At 37.7% G+C, this 20,511-nt stretch overlaps 1 protein-coding gene and 1 non-coding gene across 2 annotated transcripts; one reads left to right on the forward strand and one right to left on the reverse strand.

Annotated features, from left to right (window-relative positions):
- Nucleotides 1-6,756: 6,756 nt before the first annotated feature.
- On the reverse strand, nucleotides 6,757-7,739 carry LOC107627220 (uncharacterized). Its single transcript, XM_016330073.3, has 3 exons — nucleotides 7,698-7,739; nucleotides 7,438-7,572; nucleotides 6,757-6,834 (listed from the first exon to the last, which is right to left on the reverse strand). The coding sequence occupies exons 1-3, from the start codon at nucleotides 7,737-7,739 to the stop codon at nucleotides 6,757-6,759; spliced, it is 255 nt and encodes an 84-aa protein (XP_016185559.1).
- Nucleotides 7,740-20,035: 12,296 nt separating this feature from the next.
- LOC148573978 (small nucleolar RNA R71) lies at nucleotides 20,036-20,143 on the forward strand. Its single transcript, XR_015906684.1, has one exon. It is a non-coding gene; the product is annotated as a small nucleolar RNA R71 (small nucleolar RNA).
- The last annotated feature ends 368 nt before the right edge of the window (nucleotides 20,144-20,511 follow it).

The raw sequence follows: 20,511 nt of genomic DNA on the forward strand, positions 1-20,511 counted from the left end.
CCGGAAAGTCTAAACCTTGTCTGTGGTATTCCGAGTAGGATTCTGGGATTGAATGACTGTGACGAGCTTCAAACTTGCGATTGCTGGGCGTAGTGACAGACGCAAAAGGAGAGTGAATCCTATTCCAGCATGATCGGGAACCTCAGATGATTAGCCGTGCTGTGACAGAGCATTTGGACCATTTTCACAAGAGGAGGGGATGTAGCCATTGACAACGGTGATGCCCTTGCATAAAGCCAGCCATGGAAAGGAGTAAGACTGATTGGATGAAGACAGCAGGAAAGCAGAGATTCAGAGGAACGAAAGCATCTCTACACGCTTATCTGAAATTCTCACCAATGAATTACATAAGTGTTTCTATCCTTATTTTATAGTATTAATTTCGAAAACTCCATAACTATTTTATATCCGCCTGACTGAGATTTACAAGGTGACCATAGCTTGCTTCATACCAACAATCTCCATGAGATCGACCCTTACTCACGTAAGGTTTATTACTTGGACGACCCAGTGCACTTGCTGGTTAGTTATGCGAAGTTGTGAAGATATGTTTAGACCATGGTTCTGTGCATCCGTTTTTGGTGCCATCGCCAGGGAATCAATTTCGAACAATAATTCACAACTTAAGTAACAATTTCGCATACCAAAGTTCTAATTTCGCGCACCAATGATGCTCTAATTGCTATACAGAGAGATTAGTAACCTTTTATGCAAATATGCAACAACTTATATGGAGGATACTATTTACTTATTTAGAGTGGCATAAAGTGAATGTTAAAAATAACACTAATTTTATCATATGTAAAGTACTTATAAACAAATGAAATTGGTATAAGTGTGATTTTATAAAATTAATTATGATTAAAAATTAGATTGATGTCATATAATTTATGTTGGAATATTTTTTATTAGACATTAAAAAAATTACTTTTAACTAATGTTAGTTAAAATCACGTTAAAGTGTAACTTATTAATAGGATATAATTTATATATTTTTTACATTACTTTTTTAATTTAGTTTTTACAATAATAATGTCTAATTCATTTTATAAAAATTAATGAAATGAATTTTAGTAAGCACCTCTTTTTTAATGGATCTTAATATGAGTTATATAAATATGAAGATTATTTACCCTCTATAAATATAGGTTGGAACAATTTTATATATTGGATAATAGATTTTTATACACGAAAACTTTTCAAGTTAAAAATAATAACTATTCATATCAATAGATATATATCAACAAATTTTTATAATGGACCAATATTTAATCTGCACGTAACACAGATTTTACACTAGTTTTATCAATAACTAACTTGGTGGCCTTTTCTCACTATTGAATCTTATTATAGGAATATCACAGAAGTTACAAGTTATGTGCAAAAAGTGTTATAGGTTTCTTTTGAAAGTTACAAGATAGTTTACTCACTTGGCATTTTCATGCTAAACTATATTCCAACTTCCCTAACCACTTGAAACTGATATGGTAAGACACCTACCTAACACAACCATGGAATGAAGTCGCTAACCAAGTGTTTTTATCCAGAAAACCAACTTGGTGAACTTTTCTCTCTAGTGAACCTTGATATGGGATTATCCCAAAATTAAAGTTACTTGCTTAGACATTTGATTTAATATGTTCTTATTAGAATATTATAATTAGGGAACAAAATTAGAAAAATATCAAAGGTGATTAAAAAAAAATCAATGTAATTTATTAAAATATTATTCCATAACGAGCATACTCTTAGCATACTCTTGGTCTATATATTGGTAAGAACTTTATAATCACAGATGAAAAATGAATAACAAAAATAATACTTTTATAAATATTTCTTCGTTTCTTTCCTAAACTCTTTGTACTATGGTAACATAGTATCAGAGTAGAGTTAGGTTCTAGGGACTCAAAATAAATCAACCATTTCTTTACAAATTGCAAATATACTACGCAATAGTTTTGGAATGCGATCATCACAAACCAATTTTGACAATTTGTCAATTGGTTTTAAACTAAACGGATATAATTATCCATTATGGGCAACTCTGATGAAAAAAGCAAGTCACTATGGCAAGGCAGCAGCGGCGGTAAGGGCAAGGACTACTGAACTCCTTGGTTGCTCAGCCCAGACCGCAACTCAATATAAAGGAAAAACCCAAAATCAGAATCCAATTAAAAAGATAAATGAATGGATTTTTGATTGTGGGGCTACCGATACTATGACTCATGACCTCCATGATTTTAATAGCTTGACTATACCTTCAAAACCCATATTGAAACAGCTACTGGAGAATTAATTAATGTTAAAGGAAGAGGCTCTACTACTTTTTCAAAAAAATTGAAATTAAAAAATTGACTCTATGTCCATGCACTATCATCAAAATTATTGTCTGTTAGCCAAGTAACAAAGAAACTAAATTGTGTGGTACTCATATACTCTACCTTTTGTCTTTTAGAGGACATTCTTACGAAGAAGATCATTGGGCGTGGTACTGAGCGAGAAGGCCTTTACTACGTTGATGAAGTAGCACACCAGGGTCATGCCATGCTTGCTCACGGAACGGTTACTCGACAACTTTGGTTATGGCACAAGCGTCTCGGACATCCTTCATTCGGGTACCTCAAGTTTCTATTTCCTAGTCTTTTTACAAGTAGTACTGAACCCCTTAAATGTGAAACTTGTATTCGTGCAAAAAATCACAGAATTTCTTTTCTTCCAACCAACATTAGAGTCAATTCCAGTTTTTCTCTAATACACTCTGATGTGTGGGGCCCAGCCCTTATTTCCCATAATAATTTTCAATATTTTGTGTTATTTGTTGACGATTTCTCTCGCATGACTTGGGTATATTTTTTAAAACACAAATCTGAAGTACCTGATAAATTCTTTGCTTTCTACCAAATGATTCAAACTCAATTCAATAAGAAAATCCAAGTACTTCGCTCAGATAATGGTGGGGAATTTATAAACCAATCAATGCGCGATTTTTTTTGTGAAAAATGGCCTTATCCATCAGACTTCCTGTCCAAATACACCCCAACAAAATAGTGTGGCTGAGCGGCGAAATTGTAAGTTACTTGAGATGACCCGAGCCATGCTTTTTGATGCACAAGCTCCAAAAACTTTTTGGCCTAAAGCTATAGCGACCTCTGCCTACTTACTAAATCGCCTACCTACCCAAGTTCTCCACCACAAAATACCCTTACAAGTCTTGGCTACTCAGACTACAATCCCGCCTATTCTAACCTTACCACCTCGAGTATTTGGATGTTCCGTCTTTGTCCAGATCCCCAAAGTCAATAGAACCAAACTTGATCCTTGTGTAGAAAAATGTATTTTCGTTGGGTATGCTACACACCAAAAGGGGTATAGGTGCTACAATCCAATCACTCGTCATATTCATGTGACCATGGATTGTGATTTTTTAGAATCCGAATTTTACTTCAGCCGCCAACATGGCATTCAGGGGGAGAACAATAATGAACCACCAAGTTGGCTAAATAACCTTTGTTGCCCAGAAATTGTTCAAACAGAGCAAGTAGATGGAGCCACCGAGCATACTTCACTCAACGTAGAAAATAACTCGGTACATACAACCAGTGAGAGTCCTTTTGAGAATGTTAGACAAGAGGTAAGTAATTGTCAATCTGATAATTTACTCCCTGTTTTTAATGAGGCCACTAACAATAACAGTATAACGTTGGAACATGAAGAACCAGAGCCCAATACCTTTATTCTTCCTCCAAGAAGAAACAAAGGAATGCCTCCTGATCGGTACTCACCAGAACATGTTCCCCGTAACTCAAGATATCCGATAAGAGTGGATAGAGAAGGAATAGCAAATGTTGCAAAGGCTTTTTCCACCAGACTCTTAACAGAAGACATTCCAAGAACTGTCTGAGAAGCCAATGAGAAATCTGAATTGCGAAAAGCCATGAATACAGAAATGGAAGCTCTAGAGAAGAATGGAACTTGGGAGAAGTGTATCCTACCGACAGAAAAAAAGCCAGTCGGGTGCAAATAGATTTTCACCATTAAACACAAGGCAGATGGCACTATTGAACGGTACAAGGCAAGGTTGGTGGCCAAAGGTTATACACAGACCTATGATATCGACTACACTGATACTTTTTCACCGGTTGCAAAGATAAATACTATCAGGGTGTTGTTTTCAATAGCAGCAAATAAAGATTGGCCACTCCATCAATTTGATGTCAAGAATGCTTTCTTGCATGGAGAGTTGAAAGAAGAAGTGTACATGGAAGCTCCTCCAGATTTCTCAACGAGATTTAGAAAACATGAAGTTTGCTGGTTAAAGAAGGCTCTTTATGGGCTTAAACAATCTCCACGTACCTGGTTTGGAAGATTTACAGTTGCCATGAAAAGGTATGGGTATAAGCAAAACAACTCTGATCATACCTTTTTTTTGAAAAAAGGAGAAATTTAATCACTTGCCTAATAATTTATGTGGATGATATGATCATAACGGGAAGTGATGCTGAAGAAATTGCAAAATTGTGAAGGAACATATTTACAGACTTTGAAATGAAGGATTTGGGAGGACTAAAATATTTCTTAGGAATAGAGGTTCTACGATCCAGCAAAGAAATATTTATCTCCCAAAGAAAGTACATTTTGGACCTTTTGGCAAAAACAGGAATGGTAGATTGCAAACCAATAGATACGCCCATGCAAGTTAATCACAAGTTGAAGATAGTAGAAGGTGCCACCCTAGCAGATAAGGAAATGTACCAACGACTAGTTGGAAAACTAATTTACTTATCACATACTCGACCTGACATAGCTTATGCTGTGGGATTAGTAAGTCGGTTTATGCATAAGCCACAAAAAGATCATATGAAAACTGCCATGAGGATAGTTCGATATTTGAAGGGAGCTCCAAAAAGTGGAATCATTTTCAAAAGGAATGGCCATTTGAAAGTTGAGGCATACACTTACGCAGATTGGGTAGGCAACCCAAATGATAGAAGAGCAACAACTGGTTACTTTACACTTGTTGGAGGCAACCTGGTAACTTGGAAAAGCAAAAAATAGAAAGTTGTAGCTCTTTCAAGCGTAGAGGCAGAATTTCGAGGGATCGTTAAAGGCATAACTGAAGTATTGTGGATAAGACAATTGATGACTGAGATTGGGTTTCCACCACAATTGCCAAGTCAGTTGAAATGTGACAACAAAGCCGCAATCAACATTTCAGAGAATCCTGTACAACATGATAGAACAAAACATGTTGAGGTGGATCGACACTTTATCAAAGAAAAAATTGAGAATGACATTATTGAGCTTCCATTTGTGAGATCAGAAGATCAGTTGACTGATATTTTTACTAAAGCAGTTTCAAGACAAGCTCTTGCTAAAGTTCTAACCAAGCTGAGTATTGGTGATCCCACTACTCACCTTGAGGGAGAGTATTAGAATATCATAATTAGGAAACAAAATCAGAAAAATATCAAAGATGATTAGAAAAAAAATCAATGTAATTTATTAGGATATTATTTCATAACGAGCATGCTCTTAATGTACTCTTGGTCTATATATTGGTAAGAACCTTGTAATCACAGATGAAAAATGAATAACAAAAATAATACTTTTATAAATATTTCTTCGTTTCTTTTCTAAACTCTTTGTACCATGGTAACAGTTCTCAACCATCATGTGGATTGTATAATCCAAAATAGCTCCAACTACATTGTGTATCTAAGGATAGTGTAATTTATGTAATGCGTAATTTAAAAGTGAATACATAAAAAATAATAAAACAAAATATATTTTTTTAACTTTTTAGTCAAAGAATTAATTATTGTCACTAAAATATTATCAAGTGATAATCTTACAGATTTATTCATTTTTAATATCGTTTTCTAATTAATGAAAATACAAAATCAAAATACATTAAATTTAAGATTTTAAATATTGTTTATTTTTAAAGAGAAGAGACTATATTCTTTTTTTTAGTTGAATTTTTGTCTTTGTTAGATTTTTCTTAACAAAATTTTAAATTAGACAATTTAAATTATAATAATATGATTCTCTTTTTTTTTTATTAAAGGTTTTTTGCCTTTAAAATTTTATTTAGTATAATTTTATTGAGGCATAACTTTATCTAACACGTATAAGGAGTGTTATGAAACTAAGTAGATCTCTCTCAATTGGCGGTTTCGTACACGTAGATTCATCACTAGGAACCATCCTTACACCAATATTTAGAAAGCCCCCGATGAAAATTTTGCCTATACGAATATGCTATGAAATTATTCAAAAAGTGCATAACGTAGAACAAGCAAAATCAAGAGGCATTTAGTATATGCAGAGAGATTACAAGTGCCATATAATTATCATGAGTATATTATTATAGACAATATATTATTATAAACAGTGTATTATAAATCTCAAGTATAATGAGATATACATATTAAAGAAATATTAGTGATAAAATTCTTTAATCTTTCTTCTATTTTATTTCTACATTTATTTTTTTCCTTTACAACAAAATACACACAAAGTATATGACTGAATGCTAGGTAATTGCGGAAACTTCATCATTAATTTAAGCCAAAAAAAAAATAACACAATCATTCCAACAGGAACTAACTTTCCATAACTTAGTACCACATCAATTTGAAATATTTATCTAGCCAACTAGTTAAACACAATATTTCGTTAAAAAGGGTTATGTATGATGTATAAAAGTATTTTCCATTTGAAAGAAACTATCTAAAACAATCAAATGGGATCCTTTCAGTTTTTATCCATCCCAAGTGTGTGCTTCACAGTGTCCACAGCACCTTGAGCCATGTTCTTCACTTGCTCCCCAGTCTGCAGTAAGAACATATAGTTTCAACAACAAATCATTTTGTACCAAAATAAATATAAGAGATGAAATAATTATTCCATTGCATGATTTTAAATGATGAATTACTGTAACTGCAATTGTGACTATAATTATTTCAACTGCGCTGTTTTTTTTCACAATTTTCTATATCACAAAAGAGTATACTAAAAAAATGATCCTTAAATAAGTTTGGCACCAACAGAAAATTGCAAAAAAGAAAATCTTTCACAGTCCCACAAAAATAGATGTGATAAAATGGTCCAACAATTAATTCTTCTCTATTTTCATTAAAAGATTTGTTTACTTGAAAAATTCAAATGTGATTTGACACAATTAATTATACAGTGTCTTCTCACATGCCTAAATTTTCAACTACTTGAGACATATATAAATGGTGGAATCCATTCTTTCACCTCTCACCTGTTAGACAAATTAGGCACAAATTGTGTAGACACCATATAATTTTGCTGACGATATATCATTGGTTCATTATGTGTCACAATTATTTACTTAGTTGTCAATTGTGATTTTGACCATAACTATAATTTTTAATCGTCCAGTTTTCTTTTTTAGAATTTCATAGTAACCTGTTGGAGTAAACCAGTAGCTTCCTCCTTGTTTTCTTCACGAGCCTGTCCTGTTGTGTTGTAAGCTGCTTTAGCCCTATCTGCAGCTGCCGAAGCTGAATCTTTAGCGGCTTGAAAGTTTGCTTCAGTTTTGGCCTAATAAAACAAATGAAGATTAATTAACTAGCACATGGGATGGTCTCTCTAACATTATATCCACAGTATGCAACAGGATACCCTCAAAAAAGAAGAAAATCACGAAATTTAAGTTTGTGGTTAACCTGAGCTTGGCCTGCATTGAAGTTTTGTTGTGCACTAGACATGTTTGTTTGCTAGACTTGAAAACAAGTAAGAATACAATAACAATTGATCTAAGATAGTGGTCCTATAGTAAATGTTATTGATGAAGTTCTACAAGGTATTTATTGTTGTTTTGGTCTTCATTCAATTTATCATAGATGCATAAATGTAGGATCCTTCATTTCATTAGTCACAATAAGCTAATATTTTGGCTTTTAAAATGGCCTCTAAAATGAGAAAATGGTGCCAATCCAAGTTCTTTTTACTAGGAGTTAATCAATTACCCTGCATTTAATAATTCAGAAATAACTTTTTATATATAATCCACCGCACTCATTGAGTCGCGGCTTTTTTATTTAAATGTGCATGAAAAATGTAATAATTCCCTATATACGCATCTCTCAAAAGCTTGATCAAAATCCGCATGACTGACTCAGGGTTACCGCATGCGAATTGGAATCAGCCTACATTGTTCGGGTAGCGCATGCGAGTTGGGACTGACATGACAGAGATAGAAGGAGGGCAGATTTCGATGACTGACAAGCCATTTCTCAGTCCCTGCATCTGCGAAATGGCAATATCGTGGATGACTGACAAGCTATTTCTTCTTCCACCGCCATTCCTGTTCCTCATCTTTCTCATTCTCCAAAAACACCACTTACTCCTCTCCCCAATCTCAAAAGACCCTGACGAATGGATTTTTACTAGTAAAGAATTCACAATAAATTTTCGTTGCTAGTATAGTTTCTAAACCAACAAAGAATCCTTTCATATAGAAATGTGGTTGTCACTTAAGCAAACCCAATAAAAATAAAATGAAGTATTTAAACCTCGGGTCATTTCTCAAAAAATTGCAGGGAGGTGTATTTATTATTGGTTATGGGAGAGTATATATATATATATTTTTTTGGTTTTTGGAACAAGGAACAAGAAAAGTAAATTGCAATGAAAATCAAATGATAAAAAGGTCTTGGCAAGATTTGGTGGTTAAGGATCTCTATCTTATCACTAACTACAACATGAGAATTGGCAAGGATCAACCTCATTAAATCATCCTTTAACTAGTAGTAAATGAAAGTTAAATGAGCTATATCAATCCAAGTCCATAAATCCTAACTCTCCACCAATTCAATCAGTGAGAACTAGAGTTAATGGCTCCAATCATCAATTACTTGGACATTAGTAACTCAAGAGTTCCTAAGTTATCATCCCAAGCCAAGAACATAAAATCCTACTCTAACATCCTTCCAAGCATTTTATCAAACACTTGGTAGGCACAAAATAAAAGCACAGAAAAGTAATAATAGAATATAAGATCTAAAGCCAACAATTGTAAGATCAATGATAACAAATAAAGGAAAAAGCAATAAACATGAAATATCTCAAATTGCATTAATAAGGGAAAATCAAATCTAACATGAAGAGTTCATAAACAAAATTGGAGAAATAAATAAATCAACAAGAGGAATAGATAAACTAAACAACTAGAACAAATAAGAGTAGAAGAGAACTTAATTAAAGCAAAGTAGAATTCCCAAATTAAGAAAAGCTAAACTAAACTTAAAATCCTAACCTAGAGAGAGGAGAGAGCCTCTCTCTCTAGAAACTACATCTAAAACCTAAATTGTTGTGAATTGATGAATGAATGAATGATTCCCTTATTCTGCAGCCTCTATTCTATGTTCTCGGACTTAAAATTGGGCCAAAAAGGAGCCCAGAAATCGTCCCCAGCGCTTTCTGCAGCTTTCTGCACGTGGCGCATGTCACGCATACGCGTAGGTCACGCGTGCGCGTCATTTGGCGAAATTCCTTGTCACGCGTACGCGTCAGTCATGCGTATGCGTCGTTTGTCTTCTGCGCTAGGCACGCGTGCGCGTCACCCATGCGTGCGCGTCGCTGCCAGCTTCTCAAAACTTCATTTTTCACGTTCCTTCCACTTTTGCATGTTTCCTTTCCATCCTCCGAGCCATTCCTGCCCTATAGAGCCTGAAACCACTTAACACACAAATCACAGAATCGAATGGTAATAAAGGATAGTTAAAATTGACAGTTTAAAGGCCTAGGAAACATGTTTTCAACTACCTCATAGAATTAGGAAGAATTTGTAAAACCATGCAAATTATATGAATAAGTGAGTAAAGAATTGATAAAAATCACTCAAATTAGCACAAGATAAACAATAAAATAGTAGTTTATCAATCTCCCCACACTTAAATATTAGCATGTCCTCATGCTAAGCTTAAGAGAATCAAAAGAGTGAAGGCAGAATGGTGGAACTTATACAATGCAACCTATCTAAATGCAAGCTACCTACATGCATCATGCTATTCTAATTACTATCTATCTGTATATATAAGCATACATGTGATCGAATTGAGTCAAATTTCCAAGAAATCATATATACACAATTAAGGACTAAATCAATCATATCAAAACACATTCACAATTGAGTTTGAGTTAATCAAAAGAGTGCAAGACAAGCAATGATCAATTATGGACATATGGAAATGAGCCATTGAACCCTCATTGGAATTGTACATGTACTCTAATCACTCAAGTGTTTGGGGTTTAAACAACTCAACTCTTTCCTAATCATGCTTTCTAAAACTTTGTTTTTCATCTAACCAGTCAACAAATATTAAGTGTACAAATGCAAACATCATGAGGTCTTTTCAAGGTTGTAATGGGGCTACGGTAAAGGTGAGGATATATGTATGGCCAAGTGAGCTGTAAATTGAATCTTTGACTAATCTAAGCTCTCACCTAACACACACACACTCTATGTACTTCTAAGATCATGCCTAGCTACCCATAATTCCCACTTTTGCATCACATACTCATGTACCAAATTTTTCTTAATTTTATCACATATGCATTGAATATTTTTGTCCCCTTATTTAATTACTTATTTGTTTGAATATTTTTTTTTGATTAAAAATATAAAAGTAAACATAACATATCAATGCACATGGATATTTTATTTTTCTAGTCTCACATGAGTAGGTACCCAAATTCCCAATATTTTGTCAATGAAACACTGTACACTTTCATCAACCTAAGTTCCCACAGTTCTCCACACTTAATTGACACACAATCTCTAACTTAAGCTAACCGAAGATTCAATTTGGGGTAATTAATTTATTTTTTCGCTTAAGGCAAGTGATGTGGTAAAATACAGAATAAATGGGGATTAGAAAGGCTCAAAGTGGCAAACAAGGTTGATTGAAAGGGTAGGCTATTTGGGATAAGTGAGCTAATGACAAATGATGGCCTCAATCATATGCAAGCATGTAAATACACTAAACAATGGACATATAGAATGAAACAAAGCAAAGTCTGCAATCATAGTGAAAAAAATACACAAGAATAAAATATGATGGTTAAATAATGTAACCATGTAATTAAGCTAAAAAACTCACGGATTGTGTGTTCTTTGACTCAAAAACCATATTCCAATTACATATATATCATGCAAGTTACCAAAAGGTGTTAACTCAAATCAATGTGAATCTTAAATGCCTTTTCTAAAAATAAATATATTTCTTGAAAATGTCATCAATTGACCAACATTTATTATATATATATATACTAAATAAAATGTTGTGATTATGAAAACTAGAAGTTTTTAGTTTACTCGCTATTTTCAATCAAATCAATTTCTCATATGCTAAAAGGGTAAACTAAGCTCAATAATCCACATTTTTCCATATCACAACTAATAGACTAAAAGTGCAATTCAAGCTAAATATCTAAGATATATACAGCCCAAAGTGCAAAATACAACTAAGTAAATATAAACAAGAGTGCAATAAAATAGAAATGTGCAAGCACTAAAAGAAAAATAAAATAAAAGAAAATAAAGCAAAGTACAAAATAAAGCAAAAAATAGGATAAAAAGTCTAAAATAGTTCACCAAAATAAAATCCACCAGAGATGACGACCTCCCCACACTTATATCATAGCATCGTCCTCGATGCTCTAGTCAAGCCGGGTGTGAAGGAGCATCGCCTCCTGAAGGGTGTGCTGCTGGCTCTGTGGGCTGCTCAAGCTGGGGCTCCTCGTGCTGTGCCTGCTGTTGGTCTGCCTCCTGTGCATCCTCCTCATGCGCATCCTCCTCCTCCTCCTCAGAGTGCTCCGATGGTGTGTCAGGCTCGGAGGGGATGTCAGTATGCCCAGTCCTTATCATTAGCTTCAGACGACGCTCAAACTGCTCAATATGCCGCTGAGTGTAGCGCTCCATCTGATCAATGCGCTCGAAGAGGCGGTGCACTAGATAGTAGACAGGCTGAGAGGCGGATGAAGGTGCGGGGGATGCGGAAGTGGCCACGTCAGGAGAGGCAGTAAGAGAAGGTGGTATGTGGCCCATAGCTTCGAACCGCTTGCCATGTGGAATAATCTTTTTGCAGTCGGCAGCCGGTGGCTTCTCATCCTCAAACTCCCAAGGCACCTCAGCTCGGCGGGCCATCTGGGTAATCAGATAGGGAAATGGCAGGGTGCCTCAAACATGAACCCTAGCCTTGTACTTCCTGATGAACCGTGGAAGGTATAGTTCCTTGCCTTCCATAACGCACCAAATGAGAATGATCATAGTAGCCGGAACCTCTGACTCGTGAGTGCTAGGCATAAGATAGTTACTCAGTATTTGCTACCATAGCCTAGCCTCATCATTAAGATAGATAATCTTGATGCCCTTTGGAGTTACCTTTGACTTACCCATAGCCCAGGGAACAGCAGGATCAATGGCTATGGTGCGCCTCACAGCATCCCAATCAAAGCTCATAAACCTAATGGACTCCTAAGGGAGAAATTAGAACGTTGAGGGAGAAGAGGCACGCGAGTGAGCTAGGGTTCTTGCGTCAGGGGGTTAATGAAATCGAATCCACGTGTACGCGTGGATCACGCGTGAGCGTGGATGAGGCAAAAATGCATCGACGCGTACGTGTCGTGGACGCGAACTCGTGAATGGGGGTAAATGAAGATGACGCGTACGCGTCGACCAAAATTGTGCTAAACGCACAATTCCAGCGTCATTTTGGCGCAACTCTCTATTCAGATTGAAGGGGCCAAAATGTTGCATGCGACGCGTGCGCGTTGCGCACGCCCACGCGTGGTTTGCTAAAAATGAAAGTGACGCGTACGCGTCGGGGACGCGTACGCGTGGGCCAAATTATGCGTTTTACACACCAGTCGCCCGATTCCATCATAACTTTCTGTTCGTTGGATTGAAACGCCGAATTGATATCGACGCCTACGCGTGGCCTACGCACACGCATGGGTCAGCTTTTTTTCTTTTTTTTATACAGAATGCAGAATGCAGATGCTGTTGCAGACATGATGAATGAGCACTAATAAAAATAGGATAAAATAAAACTAAGAAGAACACAAAATAAAATAAAACTAAGATTGAAAAAGATCGATCATACCGTGGTGGATTGTCTCCCACCCAGCACTTTTAGTTAAAGTCCTTAAGTTAGACATCTGGTGAGCCCTTGTTATGGTGGCTTGTGCTTGAACTCGTCTAGGAATCACCACCAATGTTTGAAATTCCAATAGCTTCCGAAGTCCCAAACTAGGCACATAAAGCCTTCGAGCAAGTTAAAGCAAGTGACAAGGCTCCAGGTGTGTTGATGAGCGGATAATTTATACGCTTTTTGGCATTGTTTTTAGTATGTTTTTAGTAGAATCTAGTTACTTTTAGGGATGTTTTCATTAGTTTTTATGTTAAATTCACATTTCTGGACTTTACTATGAGTTTGTGTGTTTTTCTGTGATTTCAGGTATTTTCTGGCTGAAATTGAGGGACTTGAGCAAAAATCAGATTCAGAGGTAGAAGAAGGACTGCAGATGCTATTGGATTCTGACCTCCTTGCACTCAAAGTAGATTTTCTGGAGCTACAAAACTCAAAATGGCGCGCTTCCAATTGCGTTGGAAAGTAGACATCCAGGGCTTTCCAGCAATATATAGTAGTTCATACTTTGGCCGAGTTTAAATGACGTAAAAGGGCGTTGAACGCCAGTTCTACGCTGCTGTCTGGAGTTAAACGCCAGAAACACGTCACAAACCAGAGTTGAACGCCAGAAACATGTTACAACCTGGCGTTCAACTCCAGAAAGAGCCTCTGCACGTGTAACATTCAAGCTCAGCCCAAGCACACACCAAGTGGGCCCCGGAAGTGGATTTATGCATCAATTACTTACTTCTGTAAACCATAGTAGCTAGTTTATTATAAATAGAACTTTTTACTATTGTATTAGACATCCTGGATTGTATTTTTGATCCTGTGATCACGTTTTGGGGGCTGGGCTCTCGGCCATGCCTGAACCTTTCACTTATGTATTTTTAACGGTAGAGTTTCTACACTCCATAGATTAAGGTGTGGAGCTCTGCTGTTCCTCATGAATTAATGCAAAGTACTACTATTTTTCTATTCAATTCAACTTATTCCGCTTCTAAGATATTCATTCGCACTTCAACATGAATGTGATGAACGTGACAATCATCATCATTCCCTATGAACGCGTGCTTGACAACCACTTCCGTTCTATCCTAGATTGAATGAGTATCTCTTGGATCTCTTAATCGAAAACTTCGTGGTATAAGCTAGATTGATGGCGGTATTCATGAGAATCCGGAAAGTCTAAACCTTGTCTATGGTATTCCGAGTAGGATTCTGGGATTGAATGACTGTGACGAACTTCAAACTCCCGAGTACTGGGCGTAGTGACAGACGCAAAAGGAGGGTGAATCCTATTCCAGTATGATCGAGAACCTCAGATGATTAGCCGTGCTGTGACAGAGCATTTGGACCATTTTCACAAGAGGATGGGATGCAGCCATTGACAATGGTGATGCCTCCAGACGATTAGCCATGCAGTGACAGCGCATCAGACCATTTTCTAGAGAGGATCAAAAGTAGCTATTGCCAATGGTGATGTCCTTACATAAAGCCAGCCATGGAAAGGAGTAGGACTGATTGGATGAAGACAGCAGGAAAGCAGAGGTTCAGAGGAACAAAAGCATCTCTATGCATTTATCTGAAATTCTCACCAATGATTTACATAAGTATTTCTATCCTTATTTTATTATTTATTTTCGAAAACTCCATAACTATTTTATATCCGCCTGACCGAGATTTACAAGATAACCATAGCTTGCTTCATACCAACAATCTCCGTGGGATCGACCCTTACTCACGTAAGGTTTTATTACTTGGACGACCCAGTGCACTTGCTGGTTAGTTGTATCGAAGTTGTGATTGAAAAATAATTTATTAAGACGTGCGTACAGAGTTTTTGGCGCCGTTGCCTGAGATCACAATTTCGTGCACCAAGTTTTTGCACAACACCAAACTTAAATTGTTGCTTGTCCCCAAGCAACTGAAAATCAAATAGGATAAAAAGAAGAGAATACACTATAAATTCCAAACTATCAATGAAACATAGCTCCAACAGATGAGCGGGACTTGTAGCTTTTTGCCTCTTGAATAGTTTTGGCATCTCACTTTATCCATTGAGGTTCAGAATGATTGGCATCTATAGGAACTCAGAGTTCAGATAGTGTTATTGATTCTCCTAGTTCAGTATGATGATTCTTGAACACAGCTATTTTATGAGTCTTGGCCGTGGCCCTAAGCACTTTGTTTTCCAGTATTACCACCGGATACATAAATGCTATAGACACATAACTGGGTGAACCTTTTCAGATTGTGACTCAGCTTTGCTAAAGTCCCCAATTAGAGGTGTCCAGGGTTCTTAAGCACACTCTTCTTTTGCTTTGGACCTTGACTTTAACCGCTCAGTCTCAAGTTTTTACTTGACACCTTCACGCCACAAGCACATGGTTAGGGACAGCTTGGTTTAGCCGCTTAGGCCAGGATTTTATTCCTTTAGGCCCTCCTATCCACTGATGCTCAAAGCCTTGGGATCCTTTTTATTTACCCTTGCCTTTTGGTTTTAAGGGTTATTGGCTTTTTGCTCTTGCCTTTTGGTTTTAAGAGCTTTTGGCTTTTTCTGCTTGCTTTTGCTCTCTTTTTCTTTCTATTTTTTTTTCTGCAAGCTTTGTTCTTTGCTGCTTTTTCTTGCTTCAAGAATCATTTTTATGATTTTTCAGATTATCAAATAACATGTCTCCTTGTCATCATTCTTTCAAGAGCCAACATATTTAACATTCTTAAACAACAACTTCAAAAGACATATGCACTGTTCAAGCATTCATTCAGAAAACAAAAAGTATTGTCACCACATCAAAATAATTAAACTAAGTTCAAGGATAAATTCGAAACTCATGTACTTCTTGTTCTTTTGTAATTAAAACATTTTTCCTTTAAGAGAGGTCATGGATTCATAAGACATTCATAACTTTAAGACATAGTTACTAACTACTAATGATCATGTAATAAGACACAAACATAGATAAGCACTTAACATAGAGAAAATGAAAAACAGAGAATGTAAGAACAAGGAATGAGTCCACCTTAGTGATGGTGGCATTTCCTTCTTGAGGAACCAATGATGTCCTTGAGCTCTTCTATGTCTCTTCCTTGTCTTTGTTGCTCCTCCCTCATTGCTTTTTGATCTTCTCTAATTTCATGAAGGATGATGGAGTGCTCTTGATGTTCCACCCTTAATTGTCCCATGTTGGAACTTAATTCTCCTAGGGAGGTGTTGATTTGCTCCCAATAGTTTTGTGGAGGAAAATGCATTTGAGGCATCTCCGGGATCTCATGGTGATGAGCTTCATACGTCTCTTGAGATCCATGAATGGGCTCTCTTGCTTGCTCCATCCTTTTCTTAGTGATGGGCTTCTCTTCCTCAATGGGAATGTTTCCTTCTATGGAAGCTCCAGCTGAGTAACATAGGTGGCAAATAAGATGAGGAAAAGCTAGCCTTGCCCCAGGAGAGGGCTTTTCGGCTATTTTGTAGAGTTCAAGGGAGATGACTTCATGAACTTCTACTTCCTCTCCAATCATGATGCTATGGATCATGATGGCCCGATCCACAGTAATTTTAGATCGGTTGCTAGTGGGGATGATGGAGCGTTGGATGAACTCTAACCATCCTCTAGCCACAGGCTTGAGGTCCAGTCTTCTGAGTTGAACCGGCTTGCCTTTGGAGTCAATCTTCCATTGAGATCCTTCCACACATATGTCCATGAGGACTTGGTCCAACCTTTGATTAAAGTTGACCCTTCTAGTGTAAGGGCGTGCATCTCCTTGCATCATAGGCAAGTTGAACGCCAACCTCACATTTTCCAGACTAAAATCTAAGTATTTCCCCCAAACCATGGTGAGATAATTCTTTGGGTTTGGGTTCTTACTTTGATCATGGTTCCTAGTGATCCATGCATTGGCATAGAACTCTTGAACCATTAGGATGCCGACTTGTTGGATGGGGTTTGTTAGAACTTCCCAACCTCTTCTTTGGATTTCATGTCGGATCTCCGGATACTCATTTATTTTGAGCTTGAAAGGGACCTTGGGGATCACCTTCTTCTTGGTCACAACATTATAGAAGTGGTCTTGATGAGCTTTGGAGATGAATCTTTCCATCTCCCATGACTCGGAGGTGGAAGCTTTTATCTTCCCTTTCCCTTTCTAGAGGATTCTCCGGTCTTGGGTGCCATCAATGGTAATGGAAAAACAAAAAGCTTATGCTTTTACCACACCAAACTTAGAATATTGCTCGCCCTCGAGCAAGAGAAGAAAGAATAGATGAAGAAGAAGAAGAAATGGAGAAGAGGGAGAGAGAGAGAGGTGTTTCGGCCAAGAAGGGGAAGAGAGGGTTGTGTTGTGTGAAAATGAGGAATAATGGAGGGCTTTATATAGGGAAGGGAGAGGGGGGTAAGGTTCGGTCATAAGGGTGGGTTTTGGGTGGGAAATTGATTTTGAATTTTGAAGGTTGGTGGGGTTTATGAGGTAGGTTTATGGGGAAGAGTGGATGGATGTGAGTGGTGAAGTGGTGATAGGGAAGAGAGATTGAGGTGATTGGTGAAGAGTTTTGGGGAAGAGTGTTTATGAGATTGTGTGAAAGAGGGGTGAAAAGAAGTGAGTGGAGGTAGGTGGGGATCCTGTGGGGTCCACAGATCCTGAGGTGATCCTGTGGGGTCCACAGATCCTGAGGTGTTCAAGGATTTACAACCTTGCACCAAATTAGGCATGCAATATACCCTTGCACACAACTCTGGGCGTTCAGCGCCAGATTGGTGCTTGTTCTGGGCGTTGAACGACCATTTGTTGCCCATTTCTGGCGTTGAACGCCAGAACCATGCTTGTTCTGGGCGTTCAGTGCCAACTCTTCTCCAGGGTGCAATTCTGGCGTTCAAACGCCCAGATGCTGCCCATTTTGGGCGTTCAGCGCCAGAACCATGCTCTGTTCTGGCGTTGAATGCCAGCCAGATGCTTCTTACTGGCGTTTAAACGCCAGTAAGGTCTTCCTCCAAGGTGTGATTTTTCTTCTGCTATTTTTGATTCCGTTTTCAATTTTTATATTTATTTTGTGACTCCACATGATCATGAACCTAATAAAACATGAAAAATAATGAAAATAAAAATTAGATAAATAAAAATTGGGTTGCCTCCCAACAAGCGCTTCTTTAATATCAATAGCTTGACAGTGGGATCTCATGGAGCCTCACAGATGTTCAGAGCATTGTTGAGACTCCCCAACACCAAACTTAGAGTTTGGATATGGGAGTTCAACACCAAACTTAGAGTTTGGTTGTGGCCTCCCAACACCAAACTTAGAGTTTGACTGTGGGGGCTCTGGTTGACTCTGTTTTGAGAGAAGCTTGTTGTGCCTCTTTTCCATGTTTACAGAAGGATGACCTTGAGTTTTTAACACAAGGGAGTCCTCATTCAATTGAAGGACTTGTTTGCCTCTGTCAACATCAATCACAGCTCTTGCTATGGCTAGGAAAGGTCTTCCAAGGATGATGGATTCATCCTCATCCTTCCCAGTATCTAGGACTATGAAATCAGCAGGGATGTAAAGGCCTTCAACCTTTACTAACACGTCCTCTACTTGTCCATAAGCCTATTTTCTTGAATTGTCTGCCATCTCTAATGAGATTTTAGAAGCTTGCACCCCAAAGATTCCTAATTTCTCTATTACAGAGAGGGGCATGAGGTTTATCCCTGAACCAAGGTCACACAGAGCCTTCTCAAAGGTCATGGTGCCTATGGTACAAGGTATTAGGAACTTTCCAGGATCCTGTTTCTTCTGAGGCAATCTCACTTGATCCAGATCACTTAGTTCATTGGTGAACAAGGGAGATTCATCTTCCCAAGTCTCAAAACCAAATAATTTGGCATTCAGCTTCATGATTGCACCAAAGGTACTTGGTAACTTGCTCTTCAGTAGTATCCTCATTTTCTTCAGAAGAAGAATACTCATCAGAGCTCATGAATGGCATAAGGAGGTTCAATGGAATCTCTATGGTCTCTAGATGAGTCTCAGATTCCTTTGGTTCCTCAGAGAGAAGCTCCTTATTGATCACTGGATGTCCCAGGAGGTCTTCCTCCTTGGGATTCACGTCCTCCTCTTCTTTTGTGGTTTCGGCCATGATGGTCATTTCAATGGCCTTGCACTCTCCTTTTGGATTTTCTTCTGTATTGCTTGGGAGAGTACTAGGAGGGATTTCAGTGACTCTTTTACTCAGCTGGCCCACTTGTGCTTCCAAATTTCTAATGGAGGACCTTGTTTCATTCATGAAACTCACAGTGGCCTTAGATAGATCAGAGACTAAGTTTGATAAATTAGAATTATTTTGCTCAGAATTCTCTGTCTGTTGCTGAGTGGATGATGGAAAAGGCTTGCTATTGCTAAACCTGTTTCTTCCACCATTATTAAAGCCTTGTTGAGGCTTTTGATCCTTCCATGAGAGATTTGGGTGATTTATCCATGAGGGGTTATAGGTGTTTTCATATGGTTCACCCATGTAATTCACCTCTGCGATTGCAGGGTTCTCAGGATCATAAGCTTCTTCTTCAGAAGATGCCTCTTGAGTACTGTTGGATGCAGCTTGCATTCCATTCAGACTCTGAGAAATCATATTGACTTGCTGAGTCAATATTTTGTTCTGAGCCAATATGGCATTCAGAGTATCAATTTCAAGAACTCCCTTCTTTTGAGGCGTCCCATTACTCACAGGATTCCTCTCAGAAGTGTACATGAACTGGTTATTAGCAACCATGTCAATAAGTTCTTGAGCTTCTGCAGGCGTTTTCTTTAGGTGAATGGATCTACCTGCAGAAGTATCCAATGACATCTTTGATAGCTCAGATAAACCATCATAGAATATATCCAGGATGGTCCATTCTGAAAGCATGTCAGAAGGACACTTTTTGGTCAATTGCTTGTATCTCTCCCAAGCTTCATAGATGGATTCACCTTCCTTCTGTCTGAAGGTTTGAACATCCACTCTAAGCTTACTCAGCTTTTGGGGAGGAAAGAACTTGGCTAAGAAAGCCTTGACCAGTTTATCCCAAGAGTTCAGGCTATCCTTGGGTTGATAGTCCAACCATATTCTAGCTCTGTCTCTTACAGCAAAAGGGAAAAGCATGAGCCTGTAGACTTCAGGATCTACTCCATTAGTCTTAACAGTATCACATATCTGCAAGAATTTAGTTAAGAACTGAAAAGGATCTTCAGATGGAAGTCCATGAAACTTGCAGTTTTGTTGCATCAGAGAAACTAGCTGAGGTTTCAGCTCAAAATTGTTTGCTCCAATGGTGGGAATGGAGATGCTTCTTCCATGTAAATTGGAATTAGGTGCAGTAAAGTCACCAAGCATCCTCC

This window comes from Arachis ipaensis, chromosome B2 (genome assembly GCF_059453495.1).
Source record: "Arachis ipaensis isolate K30076 ecotype BB chromosome B2, ASM5945349v1, whole genome shotgun sequence".
NCBI classification, from domain to species: Eukaryota; Viridiplantae; Streptophyta; class Magnoliopsida; order Fabales; family Fabaceae; genus Arachis; species Arachis ipaensis.